A 22,434-nucleotide genomic window follows, 5' to 3' on the forward strand; every position below is an offset into this window, starting at 1 on the left:
ACCTCACTTGTTGCTGAATAGCACTAGGACCATGAGAACCCCACAGGCAATCTTCATTCAAGTTTCTAATACAAAGAAAAAATACTCCAAATACTCCAACACAAACAAGGCAAGTCTAAGGAGTAATTCCCAAGTGTCCCTCAGACCAAGTTTTCAACATTTCACAACAAAAATGTGAAAAGGAACAATGTAGCAAATAGAATAAGTCTATCCTATAGGGATTCTCTTTATAATGAGATCATGTCCTTTTTTCTGTATTAAAATGTTCTCTACGTCAAGAAATAATGGTTTAGGTAGAAAGCAGAAGTACCTGGGTTTTTTGTTTTGGTTTGTTTCTAAACAGTATACTTGCCAAATAACAAGACATCCATCAAACCTCTATACCAAATATGTGTTGATATTTTATTTGTCCATGTCACCCACTGATTCAAAGGACTTAAGAAAGTACCTTCTGCTCTAAAATACACATCCTGAACACACAACGGAGGCAATTATTCCGCTGACAAATATACCTCCATACGGGTTAAATCTTTACATTTTGACACAAGGAAAAGTTAAGCTTTCACACTCTTTTGTTATATTATTCACAAGAACATTAATATCACAATAAAACAGATAAAAACACAGGATTACAAATATGCAAAAAGTCGAATCAAACAAAGTATACTGGTGACAGTAACAACTGTAATTGATGACAGCTACTTCAGTAACAATAAAAGTAGCCAAATTTTTATCTAAGTGATTTTGGGCTAGTCTTAAATATCATCCACACTGAAAAAGGAGATTTACATGTATTAAGGTCCAGAAATGGCAGGGGGAGGGAAGAAAATGAGAAAACAACTTGTTAATAACAACTTAATACAACCTCTATCACACAGTTAAGTTATCACTAGCACTGACAAAACTGCAAGTTTTACTTGGTACTTGAAGTGCGACAAAGCTCCCACAGGACACTCATATCTTCTCCACTCACCCATCCTCCAACAAAAAATACACTTGTCCTTACCTTCTTTTATGTAAAAGTTCACAGGTTGGAAGCTAATACAACATAGCATAAACAAAAGGGTTTTCAAGTCAAGCAGGCCTCAATTCCCCAGATGTGCCTCTTACGATTATGTGTGGCCTTGGAAAAGTCATTTAACCTCTTCAAGCGACACTAGACTGTAATCTCCATAAGAGAAAACACCACTTCTGCCTGACTTACTACTGTAGGCACACAGGACTGAAAAATCAGTTTCTCTTCTATAAAGTAAGGACGTTAACAATGTTTATCGCACAGCGGTAATTGGAGGATTAAATGAGATACTACGTATATAAAACTCTGGGACAGCGCCTGATCACAGTAAATGCTCAAAAAAAGTTAAGTGTTATTGACATCAACTAGCAGCTATCAAACCTGGAAGAAGTTTGAAGACTTTCGAACACTAATATAAAGTCCTTACCCAGTAAGTGCAAATTCGTCATTGATTAAAATATTTCACAGAAAACCTACGAGTCGTTTGTAAACCACTGAGCTGGGAATCTAATAATAGATGAACTTTGAATTGTGCGTAACAAACCCACGCTAATTAAAAGGCATTCAGTAGATTCCAAGTTTTTCTACTTCAAAAAATAAGCCCTAAGCATCCTCCACATTGGCTTCCCCATCTCCCCTTGGGACGTGTCTGGCGGTCAGGGAACCCCCTCCTCTGCGCTTAGGAAGAGGAGAGAGAGAACCTCCGAGGAGGCAGCGGGCTTGGGGGAAAGCGCGCATCCCTGCGCCATTCACCCAGACCCACCTTGAGCAGGATGGAAGGCGGCAGCTGGTTGATGTCTGGGGTTTCGGGGGGCGGCTCCCTATGACAGTCGCAGGCGTTTTCGCGGGGATCCTGACAGTCCGCGTCGCCGCATTCAAGCTGCTGCTGGGCAGCCGAGGGGGCGGTGCTCCCCGCTCGGACGGCGTCCCCGCCGGCCTCCGTGGGGGCACCTTCGGAAGTGGGAGAGGAGGGCGGGGGGCAGAGAGGCTGCGGTGGCTGCTCGGAGCCTTGGCAGCAACCGGCATCGGGGGGCCGCGGAGGTGAGGCGCCTCCTCCCGCAGGCCCGCCGCCACCGCAGCCCCCGCCGCCGCAGCGGGGCTGCTTACAGGGGGTGCAGGCGGGGACTCCGGCCCCCTTCCGCTTGCACACCATCTCCGGGGACGTGGGGGGCTCGGATGGAGGCGGCGTGGACCCCCGGAAGAGTTGCACGGCGACAGGCGGCCCCAGGAAGCGCACGGGCCCCAAGCTGGCCAAGAACAGGCTCCGGCCCTGCTGCTCCCAGGCGGCGGCCGCAGCCAGCCCCAGCTCTTTGCAGCAGGAGGCGGGCGATGAGGCCGAGGCGGCGGCGGCGGCGGCGGCGGCGGCAGCGGAGGATAGCAGGAAGCGGCGGGCGACGGCGGCGCAGTCTTCAGCAGCCAGGGCCGCGTAGCGCCGTGCCAGGTGCTGAGAGGAGGCGGCCGCGGCGTAGGCCCCGTCCCGCGGCGGCGGCGGCGGCGGCGGCGAGAGCGGCGGCTCCTCCTCTGGGCCGGCGGGGGCGGGCGCGCCGGGGCTGTGCACGATGAAGCAGAGCATGCAGGGCCCGCGGAAGAAGCAGTCCCGGCTCCGGGGCGCCGCCGGCTGGGGGGGCGCCTTGGCCGGGGTCCGGCGGGGCAGCCTGAGGAGAGGGCGGCGGCGGCGGCACCAGCTGCAACAGCGAGGCCTCTTCTGGCTCGGGCGGTTACGCGGCTCCTTCGAAAGAAGGTGGCCCATATAGAAGGCCCCGAGGAGGGGGACCGGGACGGGGCAGGAGGGAGGCCCGGAGAGTCGGGCTCCCGGCAGCGGGGCAGGCCGCTCGCTGGCTCGGCCTCCGGCCCGCGGCGGGGTCGCCCGCCCGGCGCACACACACGCACACGGGCACCCACGCGACGGCGGGGATGGGCGTCAGCTGCGGGCCGCCCTGCCGCCCGTCGGGGGCTACATGCTTTGCCCAGGGAAGCCGGGAGAACGATAGGCGCGAGGTTTGGGGACGCGACGGCGAGAGCGAGCCTGCCGGCTAGACGACCAGTCCGAGCTGGGCCCGCCGGCTCAGTCAGTCAGTGCGGCGGTCGGGGGAACGCAGGGTCCCGCTCGGACCATTTTAACTGCGGCTCCGCCGGCGGCGCGCGCGCCCGCGATACGGCTCGGAGCCGCAGGAGCGCGCGGCCCGCGCGGGGAGGGGGCGGAGCCGGCTGCGGCGGCGCGCTCCGGACGGGGGTTCGGGCGCCGGGCTGCTCACCCGGGACGGCCGCTAGGCAGGGACTGCTGGGAAGCGGGCGGGCGAGGGCGCGGGGCTCGCGGGGACCGCCGTGCGACCCTCCCTCCCATCGCCCAGGGTTTCGCGGAGGCAGCTGGGCCCACGCCCCCTTTCTGGAGCGGGAGGAGACGCTTCCGAGCCAGTTGTGTGACATCCGTTTGCACAGCCGCGCTGACGTCTGTAGGTGTAAGTTCAAGAACTGCCATTGGCCGGGAGCCTCTCGGCTCTTCCTCACACCCCCCACCCCGACTCGGATCGGAGACCGTGGCCACTTACGGGCGGTAAACAGGGTTCGGCCGGAAGGCCAACCTGGGTCCCAGGCTGCCTCTGCAGTGGAGTGGTAGATGCGCGGTCTTTGGGTGGTGAGCACCGGTGTTCTCGCGTAAGGGGTTAATTGGTAATGCAACACTGCTGTGTTTCCCCGCTTGTTTTTATACTTTGTTACTTGTGGCAGACTGCTGACTAAACCATAACTTTATTTCCAAATGAAAGCATGTGTCAAATTATCTATACACACCAGAAAGATAAATAGTTTCTTACCCAACATCCCAGGCTATAAGCTACAAATGAGTGTCGTCTGCACCCTCGGAATCCCATCTATCCATCATCTACTTTTAAAATGATTGTGCGTGCCTACTACGGCATATGATAGAATGGTTCTAGACAGACCTTGGAGACTCTGGGAAGAAAGAGGAAAGAAGTTTTGCAGACAACCCTTTAGAAGGTTTGACTGATGATACTAGAGAGAGAGAGGGCAATAACCAGAGCGGTATCTGGTGTTGAGAGGTTAGCTTTCACAAGGGAGAAATTGGAAGAGGCTTAGTGATGGGAAATGAGGCAGTATAAAGGAGATGAGAAGAGATAATACAAGGCCCTCGACAAGATGGAATGGCAAGTACCTTAGGAGGGATACTGCCTTTACTGTGATTGGAAGGAATAAGGAAAGACGTGATAAAGGATGGGCACAGATAGGTGGATGTTTCTAGCAAGAAAGTGAAAGGGTTCCTTTCAAAGGGTCTCTGTTTTCCATTAAGTGGAGCCGGGTTACCTGCTTGAAGGATAGAAGGAAAGAGTCAGGTGTTTTAAAAAGCTACTAAGGATAACTTGAGAGAACTGACAGAGGAAGCAGTATTGCAAGATTCAAAGCTGGTCAGCTTAGAGACCATTGTTTAGGCCTGTGTAACTTTCCCACCACAGTGGCCAGTCTCACGCAGCCTTCTCCCAAACATACCATCAAACCTTTGCTAATAACGGTCTCTTTGTCAAAAGTGACTTTTATGTTAGTTCTGCCAACCTTCAGGGATTTCCCTTTCTGAGTGAGATGGAACTCCAAGAAACCTAGAGGCAAAAATTTATCAAAGGGTTTTACATACCGGTTACGCACTATGAAGTACACTGCCCGAATTGCATTGACCTACAGATATTATCCACACAGCTTTCATCCCTCAGGCTGTAGAGGGATCTTCCTGCGCCAGAGTTCCTGTCATGAGAACAGGAGGTTAGGAGTGACCGGGATTACGTGAGGTCTTACAACAAATCCTTTGCCATCTTTGCAAAACTACACTTTGAGGAGAGGGTGTTCTAAGCTTTTCTATTGTACACCCATTAGTTTCATATAAATTATACATTATGACCTAGCACTTAGAGGTATTTATCCAAGAAAAATAAAAGCATATATGCATAAAACCACTTGTACAAAAATATGTATAGCAGCTTTATTCATGATCACAAAAATCTATAAACATACCAGATGTCCTTCAGTAGAGATTGGATAAATAAACTGGTATAATCGTTCAATGGCATACTACTCAGCAATTAAAAAAAAAAAAAGGAAGAAAGAAAAAACAACATGGATGAATCTCCAAAACACGCTGAATCAGACTCTCTGGAGTTGGGGCCTGTGGTCAAAGAGCCAGGAGTGCAGTTTCCAGGCTTTTGGCCTCACGTGGAAAGGTGCGGGCTCAGGTAGTAAATGGCCATAAACTATGATTGGATGGCCATCAGCTGTGGCTAGTTAGCTGTCAGCTGTAACCAGTGAGCCATTGGCTACTAATATAACTGCTGTGGCTACACTAGCAGCAAAATGAGGCCTGGCAAGAAGATGGTGGCTGAGCCTGCAAACAGCACAGTGAGGGTTGCGAACAGTGTGGCTCCTGCTTCCTGTTTCTCCAACTCAGCTGAGTATAGTGGTGTGACTCCCCTACCTATGGCTCCCTGGGTGTTCCTTTTTGGCCTCACCATATCCTGTGTTCTTGTGTGGGGAGCGGGAGCTGAGACCCCGCATGACACGCCATGTGACAGGGCCCTAGAATCCCTACTTGATCTTAACAAGCTCCGCATGTGATTACTGCACAGACAGCCCAACACTATGCAAACCTATCAGAAGTACACGTAATCTGTGTCTTGTTTCAGAGGTGAGGCAAGTGACAGACTTTTAAAGTGGTTTCCAAAATTCACAGCACTGGTTTTTACTTCCAATACCAGAGCCTTTCAAGCTGCAAGTAAGTGGCTGTTTTTCTCTTTACCGCAGCATGGAGCAAGGTCTTGTACTTTCAGTAATTAAGTAAGCTACTGCTATCATCACCAGAGCTGCAGTGAGCATTAGAACTCATTACTCTTCTGAGTAAGAGTTATACATTGCTATTTAGAGATAATTATAGCACTTGATGTCTTTGTTAGGAACAAAAAAGCAGCCTGAACAACCAGGAGCTGGCCTAGAACTACCGTGTTCCCCCTAAATAAGACCTAGCCAGACCATCAGCTTTAATGCGTCTTTTGGAGCAAAAATTAATATAAGACCCGGTCTTATTTTAATATAATATGTATCTTATAATGTAATACCAGGTCTTATATTAATTTTTGCTCCAAAAGACACATTAGAGCTGATGGTCCAGCTGGGTCTTATTTTCGGGGAAACATGGTATTAGCTAGGCCTTGGTGTCACTGGTGTTCTCAGCTAGGTCTGAGTGTTCTGTTGAACATAAATAATTTCACAAAACATTACACATGGCCACTCTGACCATAATAGACAAGACAAAAACAAGATCCCTCCATAATCATGTCTAAGCGTGGCAAATACAAGAACATTCTCCAAAAGGACCAAACATTCTGGCTAATACAAGTGATGTCTGTATCTTGACCAATTGTAACTAGGTTGCTTCTTTCTACCTTCTAGATTAACAATAAAATACCCAATCATAGAATTACCTATGCTTCCTGACGGCATCCAATCCAAAGCAAAGCCTTGAACCTTCCCCAAATCACCTAATACAAGCCCAATGCTGTAACAAGTCTTTTACACCTTCCTGAGACAGTTGCTCATGGTGTACTATCTGCCTCTTTGTGATAAGTCAATACAGCCATGTTTGACTCTGGGTGTGTTTCGGCTGGTCTTTGGCTGGAGGGCATTAACATTTGTTATAATCAAATGTCACCACCCTACCTTATTACTCCCTTCTTATGCTGCATACCTTGAACTTATGCAGTGTTGCATGTCAATTATGTCAGTAAAACTGAAATAAAACGATTCCCTTCTTTACTCTTTCCTCTTACCCTGTTTTTATTTTCTTTATACCTCACTATCACATTTTTTTTTCAGTCTCTTCCACTAGACTGTAAGCTTCATGTTCAGTTTTTAGGAACATAACCTGGCAACCGTGTAGAAGATGGACGGGAGTAGAAAGGGGCTTTTAGCAGGAAGACAAGTAGGATTGTTCAGAGGGTCAATGAAGAGAACGTAAAAGCATGAATTAAGGTAATCGTAGTGGGGATAATGAAGTAGGAGTGGGATTAAGAAACATTTCTTACGTGGAGTTTTCAGGATTTAGTCATTTCTTTATGAATTAGGTAGAGAGGAAGGGGTGATGGATAGGGCAGAAATGAACCCCCAAATAGTGACTTGTATATTCGCGTCACTTATTTCACTGTATAACTTATTGTGGTAAAATAATGTATTTTATAATATAAACTTACGTTCATATTTGAATAAAATCCAAACCTGAGGTAGACCTGTGTTATGACATAGATTCACACTGAAAGCCAGTGTATAAATTTAAAATGTTGAAAACAGTTTAAAAGAAAAGCCGTTTCTTTCTTTGTTGACATAGAATACAACTCTGAAATTCACATTTGCCTAAAAAAAGAAACCCACCTATAAAAAGGCTTTAATGCTTGCAGTTGGTCAATGATGGTTATAAATTGCTAAACCATCCTATAGGACCAATGTTAGAAGTAGAAATTTCTAAAATAAAACATGAGTATGGAATACATTTTCTGGGAAGTCATCAGTTTATTTAGACTACATGAAGTGTATGGGTATGTGTGTGTGTGCAAGAGTAAGAGTGAGAGATGGAGAGATAAAGTTTCTCCTTGAGTATGCTACCATTGAAAATAAGTTTTAAGAAGTACCAAACAATTCCTAACTTTCACTTGTTCTCTTCCTTCGTTAGAGAAACTTTAACCCACACAAGCAAGTAAAAACATTCAGGATTGGAAAAACTCTGGCAGCTTTCTGACTAGACTGAGGCAGGCAAGGGAGATTGGTTTATAATCTCAGCCAAAAGAGAGAAAACTTGTTTGAAAGGAGGAAACAGGAAAAGACAGTAGAGAAATGACTTTAATGTTTTGGAGGTAGGGTCTTTCGAATGGAACTCAATCCAGAAAGTATCCGTTTCCGCCCCAAAACAGAGCTCAACATCATTGTTCATTAAGGTAATTCAAATTAAACTCATAAGATATCATTACAAACTTACTAAAATGGCTAAAATTTAAAAGACTGACATAATAAGTTGGCAAGGATGTGAAACAACTAATACTCTCCATATACTGATGGTGGAAATGCAAATTGGTACAGCCTCTTCGAAAAACATGCTGCCAGTTTCTTATAAACCTGACACTAAAATAAAAGAATATAGGGCAATGATTTATAAGACATCTAACCTAGACTCTCCAAAAATTTAATTTCATGCAAAATAAGGTAGGGTATTGAAACGAGATCTAAAGAGACAAGAAACAAAAATACCAAGTGAAATCCATGAACCTAGACTGGATTCTGGCTTAAAATAATGTAACAAAACCACCAAGAAAAGGCTATGTTAAAAAGGCTATGGGATGATTTCTACTTTTCTTGTGGAAAAGAGTCAAAGTGGAAAGGAGGTCATCTAAAACCTTATTATTTTTGATTCTTAGTCTTATATCTGTACAATGAGACTAAATTTTTTTCTAAAAGACTTCTGACTCCTTCTAATGGATGAATATCTACGCTGAGGTATTCATGATAGTGAACTTCTGCATTTGAAGGCAATTCCAGGAAAGAATTTCAAGAAACATTCTCAGCAATAACAACATCATTGAAAACGTATATGCAATCCATGAATAATATAGGCAGTTCCCAATACAACGAATAGTTAAAAATTCATTTATAAATTGTTACTAATCTTTAGTGATAAGAGATTATGAAGATAGGACCTTTTCCTCTTCTATATGAGAAAGCTGTAGAAAAGTTACTAAGGTGTTTATTTAATGAACAAAAGTTGTTTGAAATGCATAATACATTTTCCCCACAGCGACTTTTTTAAACGTATTAGTAAGACATGAAGGTTAGATTGGGAAAGCGTATTCAACCCAAAAGTGACTGAGCTGTAGTCACAGTAGGCCTCAATAAATATTTGTAGTGTGAGGGAGTGACTGAATGGCTGAATCAATAGGAAGGACCAGGAGGTTCACTAGATAAGATCATAAAGTACTGGAAGGAAGGAACTGATCTTCATTATTCATATTTGTATCCCTAACACACTGCCATAAACTTGGTGATCAGTAAATGTTAAATGAATAATCTAGGAGCTATCCTCACTTTCCCTGGGTATGGAACTGGATTTTTATAATAACTTATGTGTATCCTAACCCATTGTTAAAAGATACATTTTGTTAAAAGATAAAATCGGGTGGTTTGATGGCTCAGTTCTTTAGAGCGAGAGCTCTCAACAACAAGGTTGCCGATTCAATTCCCACATGGGATGGTGGGCTGCGCTCCCTGTAATTAAAGATTGAAGCGCTCCCTGTAATTAAAGATTGAAAACGGCAACTGGACTTGGAGCTGAGCTGTACCCTCCACAAGTAGATTGAAGGACAATGACTTGGAGCTGATGGGCCCTGGAGAAACACACTGTTCCCCAATATTCCCCAATAAAAATTAAAAAAGAATAAAAAAAGAAAAGATAAAATCATAAGCTTTGTACAAAAATAAAATAAACGTGTTAAAGAATGTTGTAACTCAATTATTGAGGGAACTAGAAAAGTGTGAAAAGCCAGTTCAAGGAGATTCTGAAGACAAGACACACAAACAGGCAGTCAGGAGTGCTGAAATAAATTTGTTAATAGATGAAAAATAAGTCAGAATTCACAAGGAAATAATCAAGTGCATCTTCACCAGCAACAATTGTTTGCATTACCAGCAGTTTACAAGTAGCAGAGTGGAAAAATTACTCAGATGCAACGTAAGTTGCAAATAATGACCAAGAGCAGGCTAGACGACACCTGCCATTTCATAGGACAACTAGTGTGTTTCCCCGAATATAAGACCTAGCCGGACAATCAGCTCTAATGCGTCTTTTGGAGCAAAAATTAATATAAGGCCCGGTCTTACATTATAGTAAAATAAGACCGGATCTTACATTAATTTTTGCTCCAAAAGTCTTATTTTCAGGGAAACATGGAATATATATATTATATATATATGTATATAATATATATATTTCATATATATAATATATAATATTCATATATATATATTCATTTCAAAGTCTCACAATTTTTCTAACAGTCTCCTCTCCTTGTGATAATAATAATTTCAAAGATTATTCGTCCTCACACACAAAAAGGCTGTTTTTATTAGGTTTGGCCTGATTGGTTACATAGGTGAAGCAAGGGGAGGAGTCAGCAAGCTAGAGCCTATGTGCCCATTGTAGCCCTAAGCCTGTTTTTTATATCTCCTGTGAGCTAAGAATGGATTTTACATTTTAAAATGATTGAAACAAAATATCAAAAGATGAGTAATTTTTTTGTGACACATAAAACTCAAATTTCAGTCTTCATAATTGAAGATTTATTGGAATACAGCTATGCTCTTTCATCTACGCATTATTTGTGGCCACTTTATCACTATCCTGGCAGAGTTGAGAAGCTGTCACTGAAAACATATGACTCACAAAACAAAGCCAGGATCAGGATGAGGCAACTGCGGCACTTGCCTCAGGAATAAGATTTAACAGGGAACCAAAAATTAAGTAATGAATAATGAATGCATGATACTTTGATGCAATATTTTTTAAAAATCAGAAGGAATTTTAAAAAAATGAACAAAATTTTAAACAAAGACAGGATCAGTATTACTGAGTTTTCCTTTTGCTTCAGGCTCTGGTATGGCGTGGCATGACACTGCTACATCTTACTAGTCTCACCCTGATCCTGGCCCTGTTGAAAACTTAAAATAGTTACTACTGGCTTTTAGAAAAAGCTTGTGAGCAACGCTGTTAACCAACCATATAAGCTTCCTTGAGTTTGCTATTCAAACTGAAGCATGGAACATGAAGGCCACAAAATAAACTTTTGATTGGGAGGTTTCGTAATGAATCTTGGATTGGTATTGCAAAAGCTTCTATTGTTTGCTATCTTGGGGCTAAGAAATCAAGTTCCAAAACCTCTCTTTACCAGATTTCTTCTGCAATACCTGTAAGTTTGATGATTTCCTCTCTTTTTGTGGTCGTCAAAATTTGCTAAGTTGTTGGCTTACCCAAGTGAACACCTTACATTTGTAAGCCTGGGACCTTGGAAGCCATTTTCCTAGCTGGGCTTAACAGATGTTGGTCCCATATGTAAAGACAACCTTTATTTTCCATAAAAGTGACCTGTCATAGCTGATTCAAACATCATCATTCTCAAATCATACATTACAGGCACTTTGTCCAGTTATATCCTGGTATAAAGGCAGATAAATTTTTACTGAATATATGAAAATAACTATATTGTCTTGAAAAACAATGAGACTTAGTAAAACTTTGTGAAATTGGGGAAGTCAGAATCAAATACCGTGTAAAAATGTTTTATTTCAGCTTACAAAAGCAGTCTACGAAGTTGTTGTGGGTTATAGATTGCTTAAGAAGAGAAAGGGCCTCCTCACGTACCTATCCAAGAAATAGAACAATAACACAACATCAACAATATTCCAAAAAAATAACCACACTTCACTCTGAGTGAAGTTAATTAATTTTTGCTGGGCTGGATCTTGGTTAGCAGTCTGTTCTCATGAAGACACTAGTCTCTGGACTAAAAGGAGTTTTAGAAATCCTGACTCAACTCATTGGTAATGTCTGAAAGTTATCTAAGTGATACCAACTGCCTTAGCAAGAGTGTGTTTCCTGAAATGCCAAGTTTCAAATGCCTATTGTGGTCCTTTTCCACTAGTCTCTAAGTCTATTCTTTTTCTTGAAGACACAAACTCTGTGGCTGTAAGTTATAACAGAGTTCCTCTGTATAACAGAAGGCAAGCATCAGAATAAAAAGAAAAGGAAAAAAAACTACTATTTGTAGATTACAAAGACTCAATGGCTGTGGTTCATTTATGACTGCAACTAAAAATATCAGAATGGAAGAAAGTAAAATTCTCTATTGGGTTGCAATGCATAATGCTTTCATGAATTTAATCCAATTTCCTGTGAAAGTAAAAACCTATTCTAGACAGCAAGGGCTCTGGCAAACCTCTAAGGATGTCCTATAACACATACAATCTCACAATCTCTGAAAAGTTATCTTGACGACATGTATCAATAAAAACCTATCCTAGGGAAGAGTAAACATCTCTTCTGATCTGACAACTCTTTCCATCCAATTTTCACAATAGGAACATCTCAAACAAACCTAATTATTTCTAGCATCTCTCTTTTTATTATATAACACGAGAAACCAAATCCTTGTGATTTTTTTTTTCTTTTTGAACACCTCAGATACTTTAGATGCAAAAGATATCCTGAAATTTTTATTTTATTTTTTCTAAATTTAGGATTCCTATTTTGGGAAGGCAACTCTTTCAAAAGAGCTGTCAGAGGATATGTGAACATTTAATTAAGATAGGCTCATGAGATCCTTATTTAATCCAAGTGTCAATAAAAGATTTTTAAAGTAAACATAGAAGGTAACATGATTATAAAAAAATCTTAGCTCTATCAAAATAGAGCTAAGAAGACTTTGCTATTTTTTTCTTAAATAATCAAGAATAAAATAAAATCAACATACAGCACAAACAAAATTATTCTAATAAGCCACAGACTCTCTGCTACACTGGCAGATAACATGAAAGCTAAAGAGTGAGCTATCATATCATAAGTGAAGTTTATTAAACAGTGAACCAAGAACATAAGCCATTAAAAGTGTGTAATCTTTGCTAAAATTTAATATCCTTTGTAGCCTCTTTTCAAACTCAGGTATTATAAAAACAAAGAAAATAAAATTCACTTTCCAAGTTTTCTCCATTATACTATTTTATATTCTAGAATAAACTGATCCTTTTCTTAAGGACTGCCTTAGTTTGTTAGGGCTGCTATAACAAAATACCGTAGACTGGGCAGCTTAAACAGAACACATTTATTTCTCACAGTTCTATAAACTAGCAATTCCAAGATCAAGGTGCTGGCAGATTCAGTGTCTGGTGAGGGCCCACTTTTTGGCTCATAGATGGCTGACTCTAGTTGTGTTCTCACATGCCTAGAAAGGAGGAAGGGAGCAATTTGGGGCCTATTTTATAACAGCACTAATCCCATTTATGAAGATTCTGCCCTCATGACCTAATATTCTCCCCAAAGCCCCACTTCCTAATACCATTACTTTGGGGATTAGGTTTCAACATAAGAATTTCGGGAGACAAAAAAAATTCAGTCTATGGCATGGACAGAGTGTGATCTCAGGTCGTTTATTGTCCTGAAAATTCTTTCAGGGGATGCACAAACTAAAAACTATTTTTATAATAATATAAAGATATTATTTGCCCTTTTCATCCTCATTCTTTCAGAAGTGTACAGTATAGAGTCTATCACAACAGATTAAATGAAAAGGCAGACATGAAAATCCAGCTATTTTCTAGTAACCCAGACATTTAAAAGATTTCCAAAAATGTAACATAATGCCATTCTTCTCACTTTTTTTTTAGAAAATACAGTCCTTTTTCATTAAAAATACTATTCATTATTTTAATATGCAATGGGTTCATATGCTATTGCTGTTTTCCAATGATTCAAAAAATAATTATTATTTTTATGGGTATAAAAACACTACTTTTAAAAATAACAAAAACAAAGCACATACACAATTTATTTCTCTGTTCACTTGTCTCAACTATTTCTAATAATTACAACTTTTAATGAAGTAATTGACTTTTATTTCCTTCCAACAGGGATGGATTGTTAAACTGTATGTCATACACAAGCATTTGAGTAACTAACATGTGAACCCACATAACACAACTTTCTATAGGAATGCACATCTCTTTTATACCTTATTAAAATGGCAAAAATGAGCACATTCATTAACATGATTGAAAAGTATAACCTCTTAGTAGCATATAAAATAACATGAAAAGTAGATAAATTTCAAGCTTTGCTTCATAATCAATTGTTCAGTATTCTGATTTACCGAGACATTGTCCTATTATTCAAATTATTAATTAACTCAATAATAGTCCAAGGTTTTAAGTTTCCTAAAGATCTTGGAAGTTATCTTAAACCTGAAATACTACCAAATATAATTACTGTTGAAATTTAAGGTCGTCAGAATCATGTCTCCATTTAGTTGAACAAAAGTTATATTTTTCAAAATCTTAAAAATTATATAGGAGTAATGTCAGCTTATTTGATTAATAAACTTGTAGCTTAGGAAAAACAAATCCAATTAAAATAAAGTGTACATGAAAGGGTCCAGAATATGCCACTGTGGCATAAAAGTTATTTTGAACAGAAGGCGTTTGAGTTCCTGAAATCCCCTGTCTGCCTAAAAGCAGAGCCTCCCAAAAGAACTCAAAAGAATGCAATTGTTGTAAATCCTCGCCTTGGGAACAACCAGTAGAGATGGAATCTTAGAGGTGAGAAGTCTCCACACCATCCTGAACGGACATTGTCACAAAAACTCTTTTTCCCATCTATGCCCCATTTAGATTTCCAAAAAATCACTTGCTTTCCCATAAGTGCCTTTCTCTGCCTCTCCTGCCCCTATTAAGATGGTATATAAGCCCCAAATTCTAACTCCCCATTTGAGTCACATTGTTCTGTGAAATCCCCATGTATGTACCTGAATCAAAATCTGTCTTTTCTCTTGCTAATCTGTCTTTTGTCGATTTAATTCACAGACTCCTCAAATCCTGAACCTAAGAGTCAAGAGGAAAAGTTTTTACTTCCTGACATACACTTATATTATACTTTTTTTAAAAAAAGATATATATATATATATATATATTTTTTAATTGGGGAATATTGGGGAACAGTGTGTTTTTCCAGAACCCATCAGCTTCATGTCAAGTCGTTGTTTTCAATCTAGTCGTGGGGGGTGCAGCTCATCTCCAAGTCAAGTCATTGTTTTCAATCTAGTTGTAGAGGGTGCAGTTCACTGGCCCATGTGGGGATTGAACCGGCGACCTTGGTGTTAGGAGCACCATGCTCCAACCACTGAGACAAACGGTTGGCCCTACTTATATTATACTTAACACTGTTAAATCAGAAAGAAGACTTAGCTCTTTTTTAAAACCCAAACTATTAAAACTATTTTCAGTTACCAAAGATTCACCTTAATTATATAAATTTGAATTTTTAAAATATTTCTGATTTAGCTATTTCTGTAAGATGGATTTATTTTTAAGCACAATACTTTTAAGTATTAGATATTTGATTCCCTTATTTTCCTGGAATTTAGGAATATTCAATTTATATAAGCACTTAGTTATCTATAAACCAATCAGAACAGAGTTGTTTAAGAAACTTTTAACTATTAACTAGTATGTAATATTCTCCAAAGATAGGAAAACCTTTTCCAGTTCTAAAATGAGAGGTAAATGCCTTTCTGAATTATATGAACACATATACCCAGACACATAGAATACTTACAACTTCAGTTCTACAACTTCAGCCATAGATCAAGATTAAACAAAGAAACACAAAAACTCACTTGTCTATATAAGTTTTTGCCAAAGGGGGTGGGGGGCGATCAGCAATGTTAAAGTTCTGTTATTGTTAGGTATTTGCCTCTGGGAGCCATAGCAAATGTCCTGGGGTTGGCTTTGAGGTGTACTTTTCCAGTGTGTCTTCCCTGCCTGTTAGGGAAAGCCACTGGGCATCTTGGAGGGTGATCTCTTAAACTGCTAATGTTTAAAATTTTTTAAAGGCAAAATCATACCTGTCAATCAAATGTAAAAACACATATCAAAGATTTTTAAAAACTAATTTATTAGTGAGGGAACCAAGAAAATGTTAAAAACCAGGTCAAAGGAGAAGACAAAGATATAGGCAACCAGATATGCTGACATGAATTTGGCGATATATGTCAAAGTGGTCTATATCCACAAGGCAATAATCAGTTGCATCCCCACTCGCCAAAATTCCTTTGTGTTTTTATGGACAAGAAATTATTTGTATTTATGGAAGAGAAAAAAAGTTTCCTGTGATACTCTTAGGGTCCCTGACTGGGTCTGAGAATTAAACTGAGAAAGATAGATGAACAGAAGAAAAGCATGAGTTAATTTAATGTAAATTTTATGTGACAGGGGACTCTTCATAAGGAAATGAAGACGTAAAGAAATAGTTAAACCTGAGTGTTTTCATGCTAGATCTGCCAAAGAGTAGATGGCCCTGGGGAAATGTGATAGGGGCATGAGGTAAGGTAGTAAACTGGGAGAAAGTGAGCAAGGCCTGTTTGTTTGGATTCCTGATGCACCTCTGTCTTAGAGGGAAGGATGTCCCTTTCTTTGGGGTATAGGGAGGGCACTTCTCACATGAGAGTCTTCCTACCTGCTTCAGGGAAGAAAGAAGAGGAGGGAAAGTCAGAGATACCTTCTTGCTTCTGCCATTTTCTCAGACTTCTTTGGCTTAAATTGTTCAGTACACCAACGTGCCATCTTTTAGAGTAGTGTGTCCTGAATCCCATCATATTACTATCTGTTTATTACAGAAGGATAAGAACTCTGTGATGACAAGAAGAAAATTCTGAGATGTCCTAAATTAAATCACAGTGGGCCAGAGGGTGGAAGAGACAAAAAGGGATTAATCATTTAGGTGGAAAAAACAACATGTCTGTTGTCCCAGAGTCTTGCAAGTGTTTTCATACCTCAAGTAGCAGGGGAGAAAGATGTAAGCCCTTCTGAAAGGATTTCCATTAGCTATAGACAAAGGGGGTGGGAGAAGGTGACGCAGGCTAGTTTTGGGATGGGTGCAGCCGAGTCCACAGCACAGCCCAGAAAGCTCACATGTCAAGAAGATACAGAGCTCCTGGGGTTCTACAGCACCTGGGTGTTCTCTTCTTTTAGATTATCTTAGACGTACCAACCTGGAAGTTAATTTAATAATTCCAACATACACTAAGGAGTGTACAGTCTTTTTGTTGGTTTTGCCCTGCCATTGTTAACTGATTAACCACTTTTTGTCTCTTCCTTCCACCCTCTGGCCTGCCACAATTTAATTTGGGACATCTCAGAATTTTCTCCTCATCAGAAACAATGAAAGATGTAGTCCAGGAAGCTAAGGCAAGAGAATACCTTACATTCCATAGAACACCCAGCAATCTTTTTCCCCCTTTTCAAAGTATTCCACAATTTTTCCTGACATGATTTTCTTCCACCTTTCAGTGTGCCTCTTCCCTACTCCGCTCACAAAGACCCGCCCTTTCCCTCTCTATCCTTTTCCTCCTTCATCACAAGTCCCATTTACCTTTGACTCCATCCAGTTCTTCTCCATTAACTTTCAGAGAAACTCTGGGAATGAAATAATTTATAATAAGGAGCTGTCAGCCTGATACACCTTATTTACCCAAAGATATGAGTATGCCAACAGTGATACGAATAGTAAAGATGCTTGATGCCCGAAATGAAATCTCTAATTGAAGGTGTTTTTAATAGGTAGCAAAGTTAAGTAAAAATTCTTTAGGCAGTTCATCAAGAACAAGTTTTTGATGTGGGACTAACACTTAGGCAGCCCAATCCTGGCTCTTCTTGATCTTCAGAATTTCTGACTTCATAGAAACGCTCCAAGCAAAAGTCATATGAGCTCCAGGTGGTCAGGGTATTTGATCAGGTTTCTCATCCTCCACCACGCCCCACAGGAGATGTGGGATCACCCTGGCCTGTCATCTGCAAGAATCCTGTTAGGTCGGTCTAGCCAGAATCTCCCTGACCCTTGATGTTTCCTCTTAGTAATTTTCCATTCACTGACAATGCACCCTCATCCTTCCCCAGCCTTGGCTATAAATTCCCACTTGCCAATGATGTATTCAGAGTTGAGCTCAATCTCTCTCCTACTGTAAAATCTCTTTGCAGTGGTCTCTATATCTAACCTGATGATCCTAAATAAATCTACCTTACCATCTTTAACAAGTGTCATTGAATTATTTTCCTTAACAATGGTTATAGAAAAACCTGAGGAAAAATATGTAATTAATTTTCATTAATTAAGGAAATAGAAGAAATGATGCGATGACAGATGGCATCTTGGAGAAGACTCTCGTTCTCATATTTGAGAAAAAGCAATCAATAAAAATGTGTATTCATCTTATTAAGCTCTTCAATCCTTACTTTTACGACACTAGTCTTCAAACAACTAGAATTCATTTTGAGCTCTCATTTTTCTTTTTCCAAGATGAATTTCTAAGAATATTTTGAGAAAGTACCAAAAGTACATATCAGACCATAGCGTAACAAATTTTCATCTTTTTACAATCATTTTCCTCTGACAGGAATTAATAACTTACCCTGGTTATTCCAAATAGTCAAAAACAATACACACCACCACCCAAATCCTATAAATATCCCTCAAATCTTGTAAGAAATCAGTTGTATCTTAGAAAAACATAAATACATTTACCCTTTTTATACATCTGGTAGAAATCTTAGGGAGTACATAACAAATTTTGAAGGTGAATATAACAAAATTTTCTCACTTGAGAAGCTAATAATGGGGAGATGGGGGCACACATGAATAAACAAATAACTATGAAATGAGGGGGAATAAAAGGAGTGCTGAGGAGAGGGGGAAGGAAGTCTTTGGGAAGGCCCAGAAAAGGTCAGCAAATCCTGAAGTGGAGGGAGAGATATCTTTTCGGAAAGGCTTCACAGAATAGGGCGGCTGAATGAGTTTTTCAAGGTTCATTAACATTTGTTAGTTAGATGCACTTCCGTGCTGCTCGGTGGTGGTCTGAGGCTGGAATAAAAAATGATTTTGGAAAGGCAACTGGAATCCAAGCGAAGTAAAGTATTGAATTACACCCAGGGAACCAGCAATAGATATGCAACCCTTAGCAGATGTGTTTTTTGTTGTTTTCTTTTCCAGGTATGATTCCTTTTTAATTGGAATATATTTAACATAGTGCATAAATTAAAGGTGTACAAGATGTTGATTTGATACACTTATACATTGCAATATGATTACCATTGATACACCTCTATCACACCACATAAGTATTATTTCTTTTTTGTGATTGGAATAATTAAGACCTAGACCCTTAGCAAGTTTGAGGATTATAGTATAATATTGTTGTCTATGTTCTGTACTGTGCATTAGATCTCCACTACCAAAAACTACAAACAAAAACCACTGTGTTCTCCTCACCTTATATCCTATATTCCTCTATTCTTCTCAACCTAGTATTTTCATACTCTCTCAGCTGCTATAAGCAGCCACATCTTTCCAGTGAGTTTAGTCTCCCTTCAAAAACCCCATTTGCACAAATAGCAATAAAAAAATACCCAATATTACAACTATATAAACCCAACACTCTTATTTAAGAGTAGAAAGAAAGGTTTTTGTCGTTGGTGGTGGTGGTGGTGTCAGAATTTCCTAGAGGGGAGGTTTCAGTTACCTCTTAGAGAAACATTAATAGTTTTTTTTAACCCAAACTCACTCTGGCTCTGTTTCTTTCCAAAATCCCCGTTTTGATTCCACCTTCGTTCAGTATTTGTCAGTAGGTACTTCCCCCCACAACCCCCAATTCTCTCTCTCTCTCTCTCTTTCTGTCTCTGTAGTAGTGCATTTAATTGGCCCAAAAGTCAGCAATTCAAATCCCTCAGGTGGAGCTCGGACTCATTAACATCTCAATGACTGCCGTCTCTTACCTAAACCTTTCCTGCTATTCCAGAGGAAAGTCAATTTAAATGCAATAATTCTCTGATAGTGTCTCCTCCAGATTATTTGTAAAGATGCTAAGTAAGATGGATTCTACCACTAATTCTTAAGAAATCAACACTTCACACTTCTCATTCATTTCCTCCATTTGCTTCCTAGCTCCAGGACAACTTTCAGTTTTCGACAAACCCCTCCTATTGGCTTGTCTTCTTACCAAGTGAATTGTTAGGAAAAACTCTAATGTCAGTTCTTAGTCCTCTTTGTTCACATTTTTTGCTTCGCAGAATTTCAATAAAGCATAATTTTGCACACCACCACCAATGTATTATTTTTCTGTTTGGTAATCTTAACACTTAATGAATCCAGTACTTAAGTTGCATAAGAAAGTGAAAGAAGGTTAAGGCAAATTACTTCACTGGGAGTCAATTTCCTGAAATGTAAAAAAGGCTGCACTACAGGCTTCTTAAATAGTTAATGAGCAGTTATGAGTGAGAGGCCCTAACACACAGCCTGCGGGTTCACATTCACTGTTGTTCTGTTACAGCCCAGCTCAGAGGTGCCTCTGCTTTTGTACACCACTGATCCTTTGGGACTGGCTTTTGAGTGTCCACAGCTATCATAGGTTCATGCAGCCTAGACAACAGTAAGTAGTTCAATTTTGTCTGCAAATGTTTTCACGATCCCCAGGTGTTTTCCTCACTTCTTTTTTAATGCCTTAAATCCTTTCAGTAACCAAGCAGGATAGTATGTACACGCATGTATTTGTTTTGTCAACAAAACTTGCGGCATTTGAGATACAAAACTCTCTTCGAAAAATTTACTCACATATATCCATTTTGGGGGATCATTATTTATTTGATCAGCAAATAGTTTATTTGTAGTAGTGTAAGCAAACTACTCTGAACCAAACACTTCTAAGATATGGTGTTAAATAAAACTGTCTTAAAATACCTGCTCGCGGGAGGATGACATTTGAGAAAATAGAGTATGTGTGTTGGGGGCTAAGGCCTGCCTAGTTTAGATAAGATGGTTAAGGAAAGCCTGTAAATGAGGTAACATTTGAACAGAGGGAGGAATGCAATGAGCAAGTAGGTTATGCTGATGTCCGTATGTGCCTGTGTAGGTGCATAGGATCCAGTAAGTTCAAAGGTCCTGAGGTTAAAGTCCCAGAATAGCCAGGAGTCAGTGCCACTGAATCAGAGTGACTGAGGCAGAGCAGAAGTTACAGAGAATCACCTTGTTTACCATGGCAATGACTTTGGACTTCCCTCCGAATAATGTGGAAGACCACTAGACAGAATTCCATTTCAAACTGGGGTTCAGGACAAGTCTCCCCACAACGTACCACTTTGGCACGTGGATTGTTTTGAACTATAGATAATCAAGGCCCAAAAGACTCGGAAAGAGCTTTTTACCTTCCCCTTAACTGCCTAAAAAATAGATGTCATGTTCAGTAAGAGAGCTATCACCAGAGATAACTGCAAAAAATATGGGCTAAAATGCGGGTAGCTCAGCAGGGCCTGTTTGTTCAAAGCCCTCTTTGTGTCCCATTATTTCTGCTTCCGCATGGCACGGTAACTATTTGTTTAACAGATGTTTGCTCTCCCTATCTTCCCGTGAATCATCTTCCTTCCTTTTGCATCCCAGGCCACCAACTCCCCTTCTCTTATTTCACTTATTCTTTTTCTGGTTCCACATATCAGTGAAATTATATGGTTCTCTACTTTTTCTGTCTGACTTATTTCACTTAGCATTATAATCTCAAGATCCATCCGTCACAAATGGTACCATTTCATCTTTTTTTACTGCCGAATAGTATTCCATTGTGTATATATACCACAACTTCTTTATCCATTCATCTATCAAAGGACATTTTGGTTCTTTCCATGTCTTGGCCACCATAAATAAAACTGCAATGAACATTGGAGCACACATGTCTTTATGGATAAATGTTTTCAGATTTTTTGGGTAGATACCCAGGAGAGGGATTGCTGGGTCATATGGAAATTCCATTCTTAATGTTTTGAGGAACATCCACCCTGCCTTCCATAGCGGCTGCGCCAGTCTGCATTCCCACCAACAGTGTATGAGGGTTCCTTTTTCTCCACAGCCTCTCCAACACTTGTTACTATTTGTCTTGTTGATGATAGCCATTCTAACAGGTATGAGATGATGTCTCATTGTGGTTTTTATTTGCATTTCTCTGATGATTAGTGATGTTGAGCATTTTTTCACATGTCTATTTGCCATTTGTATGTTCTCTTTGGAGAACTGTCTCTTCAGGTCCTCTGCCCATTTTTCAATTGGGTTGTTTGTTTTTTTGTTGTTGAGTTGCATGAGTTCCTTGTATACTTTGGATATCAGCCCCTTATTGGAGGCACTGTCTGCAAAAATCTTCTGCCATTCAGTTGGTTGCCTCTTTATTTTGTCGATGGTTTCTTTTGCTGTGCAGAAGCTTTTCAGTTTGATATAGTCCCATTCATTTATTTTAGCTTTTACTTCCCTTGCCTTTGGAGTCAAATTCATAAAAAGCTCTTTGAACCCAAGGTCCATAAGTTTAGTACCTATGTTTTCTTCTATGCAGTTTATTGTTTCAGGTCTTATGCTTACGTCTTTGATCCATTTTGAATTAATTTTGGTACATGGTGACAGATAGCAGTCCAGTTTCATTCTTTTATATGTGGCTTTCCAGTTCTCCCAGCACCATTTATTGGAAAGTCTGTCTTTTCTCCATTGTATGTTTTTTGCTTCTTTGTCAAAAACTATCTGTCCATATTTATGTGGG

General features: G+C 40.4%; 1 protein-coding gene across 2 annotated transcripts in view; it reads right to left on the minus strand.

Annotated features, from left to right (window-relative positions):
* FBXL17 (F-box and leucine rich repeat protein 17) overlaps window positions 1-2,901 on the minus strand; it is a 461,969-nt gene extending 459,068 nt beyond the window's left edge. For both annotated transcript variants that reach the window (XM_033110526.1, XM_033110525.1), the window contains exon 1: window positions 1,779-2,901. In XM_033110526.1, coding sequence (XP_032966417.1) covers window positions 1,779-2,765 — 987 coding nt within the window. In that variant the 5' untranslated portion in view covers window positions 2,766-2,901. The remainder of the gene's footprint in view (window positions 1-1,778) is intronic.
* Window positions 2,902-22,434: the final 19,533 nt, after the last annotated feature.

This window comes from Rhinolophus ferrumequinum, chromosome 7 (genome assembly GCF_004115265.2).
Source record: "Rhinolophus ferrumequinum isolate MPI-CBG mRhiFer1 chromosome 7, mRhiFer1_v1.p, whole genome shotgun sequence".
Taxonomy (NCBI): Eukaryota; Metazoa; Chordata; class Mammalia; order Chiroptera; family Rhinolophidae; genus Rhinolophus; species Rhinolophus ferrumequinum.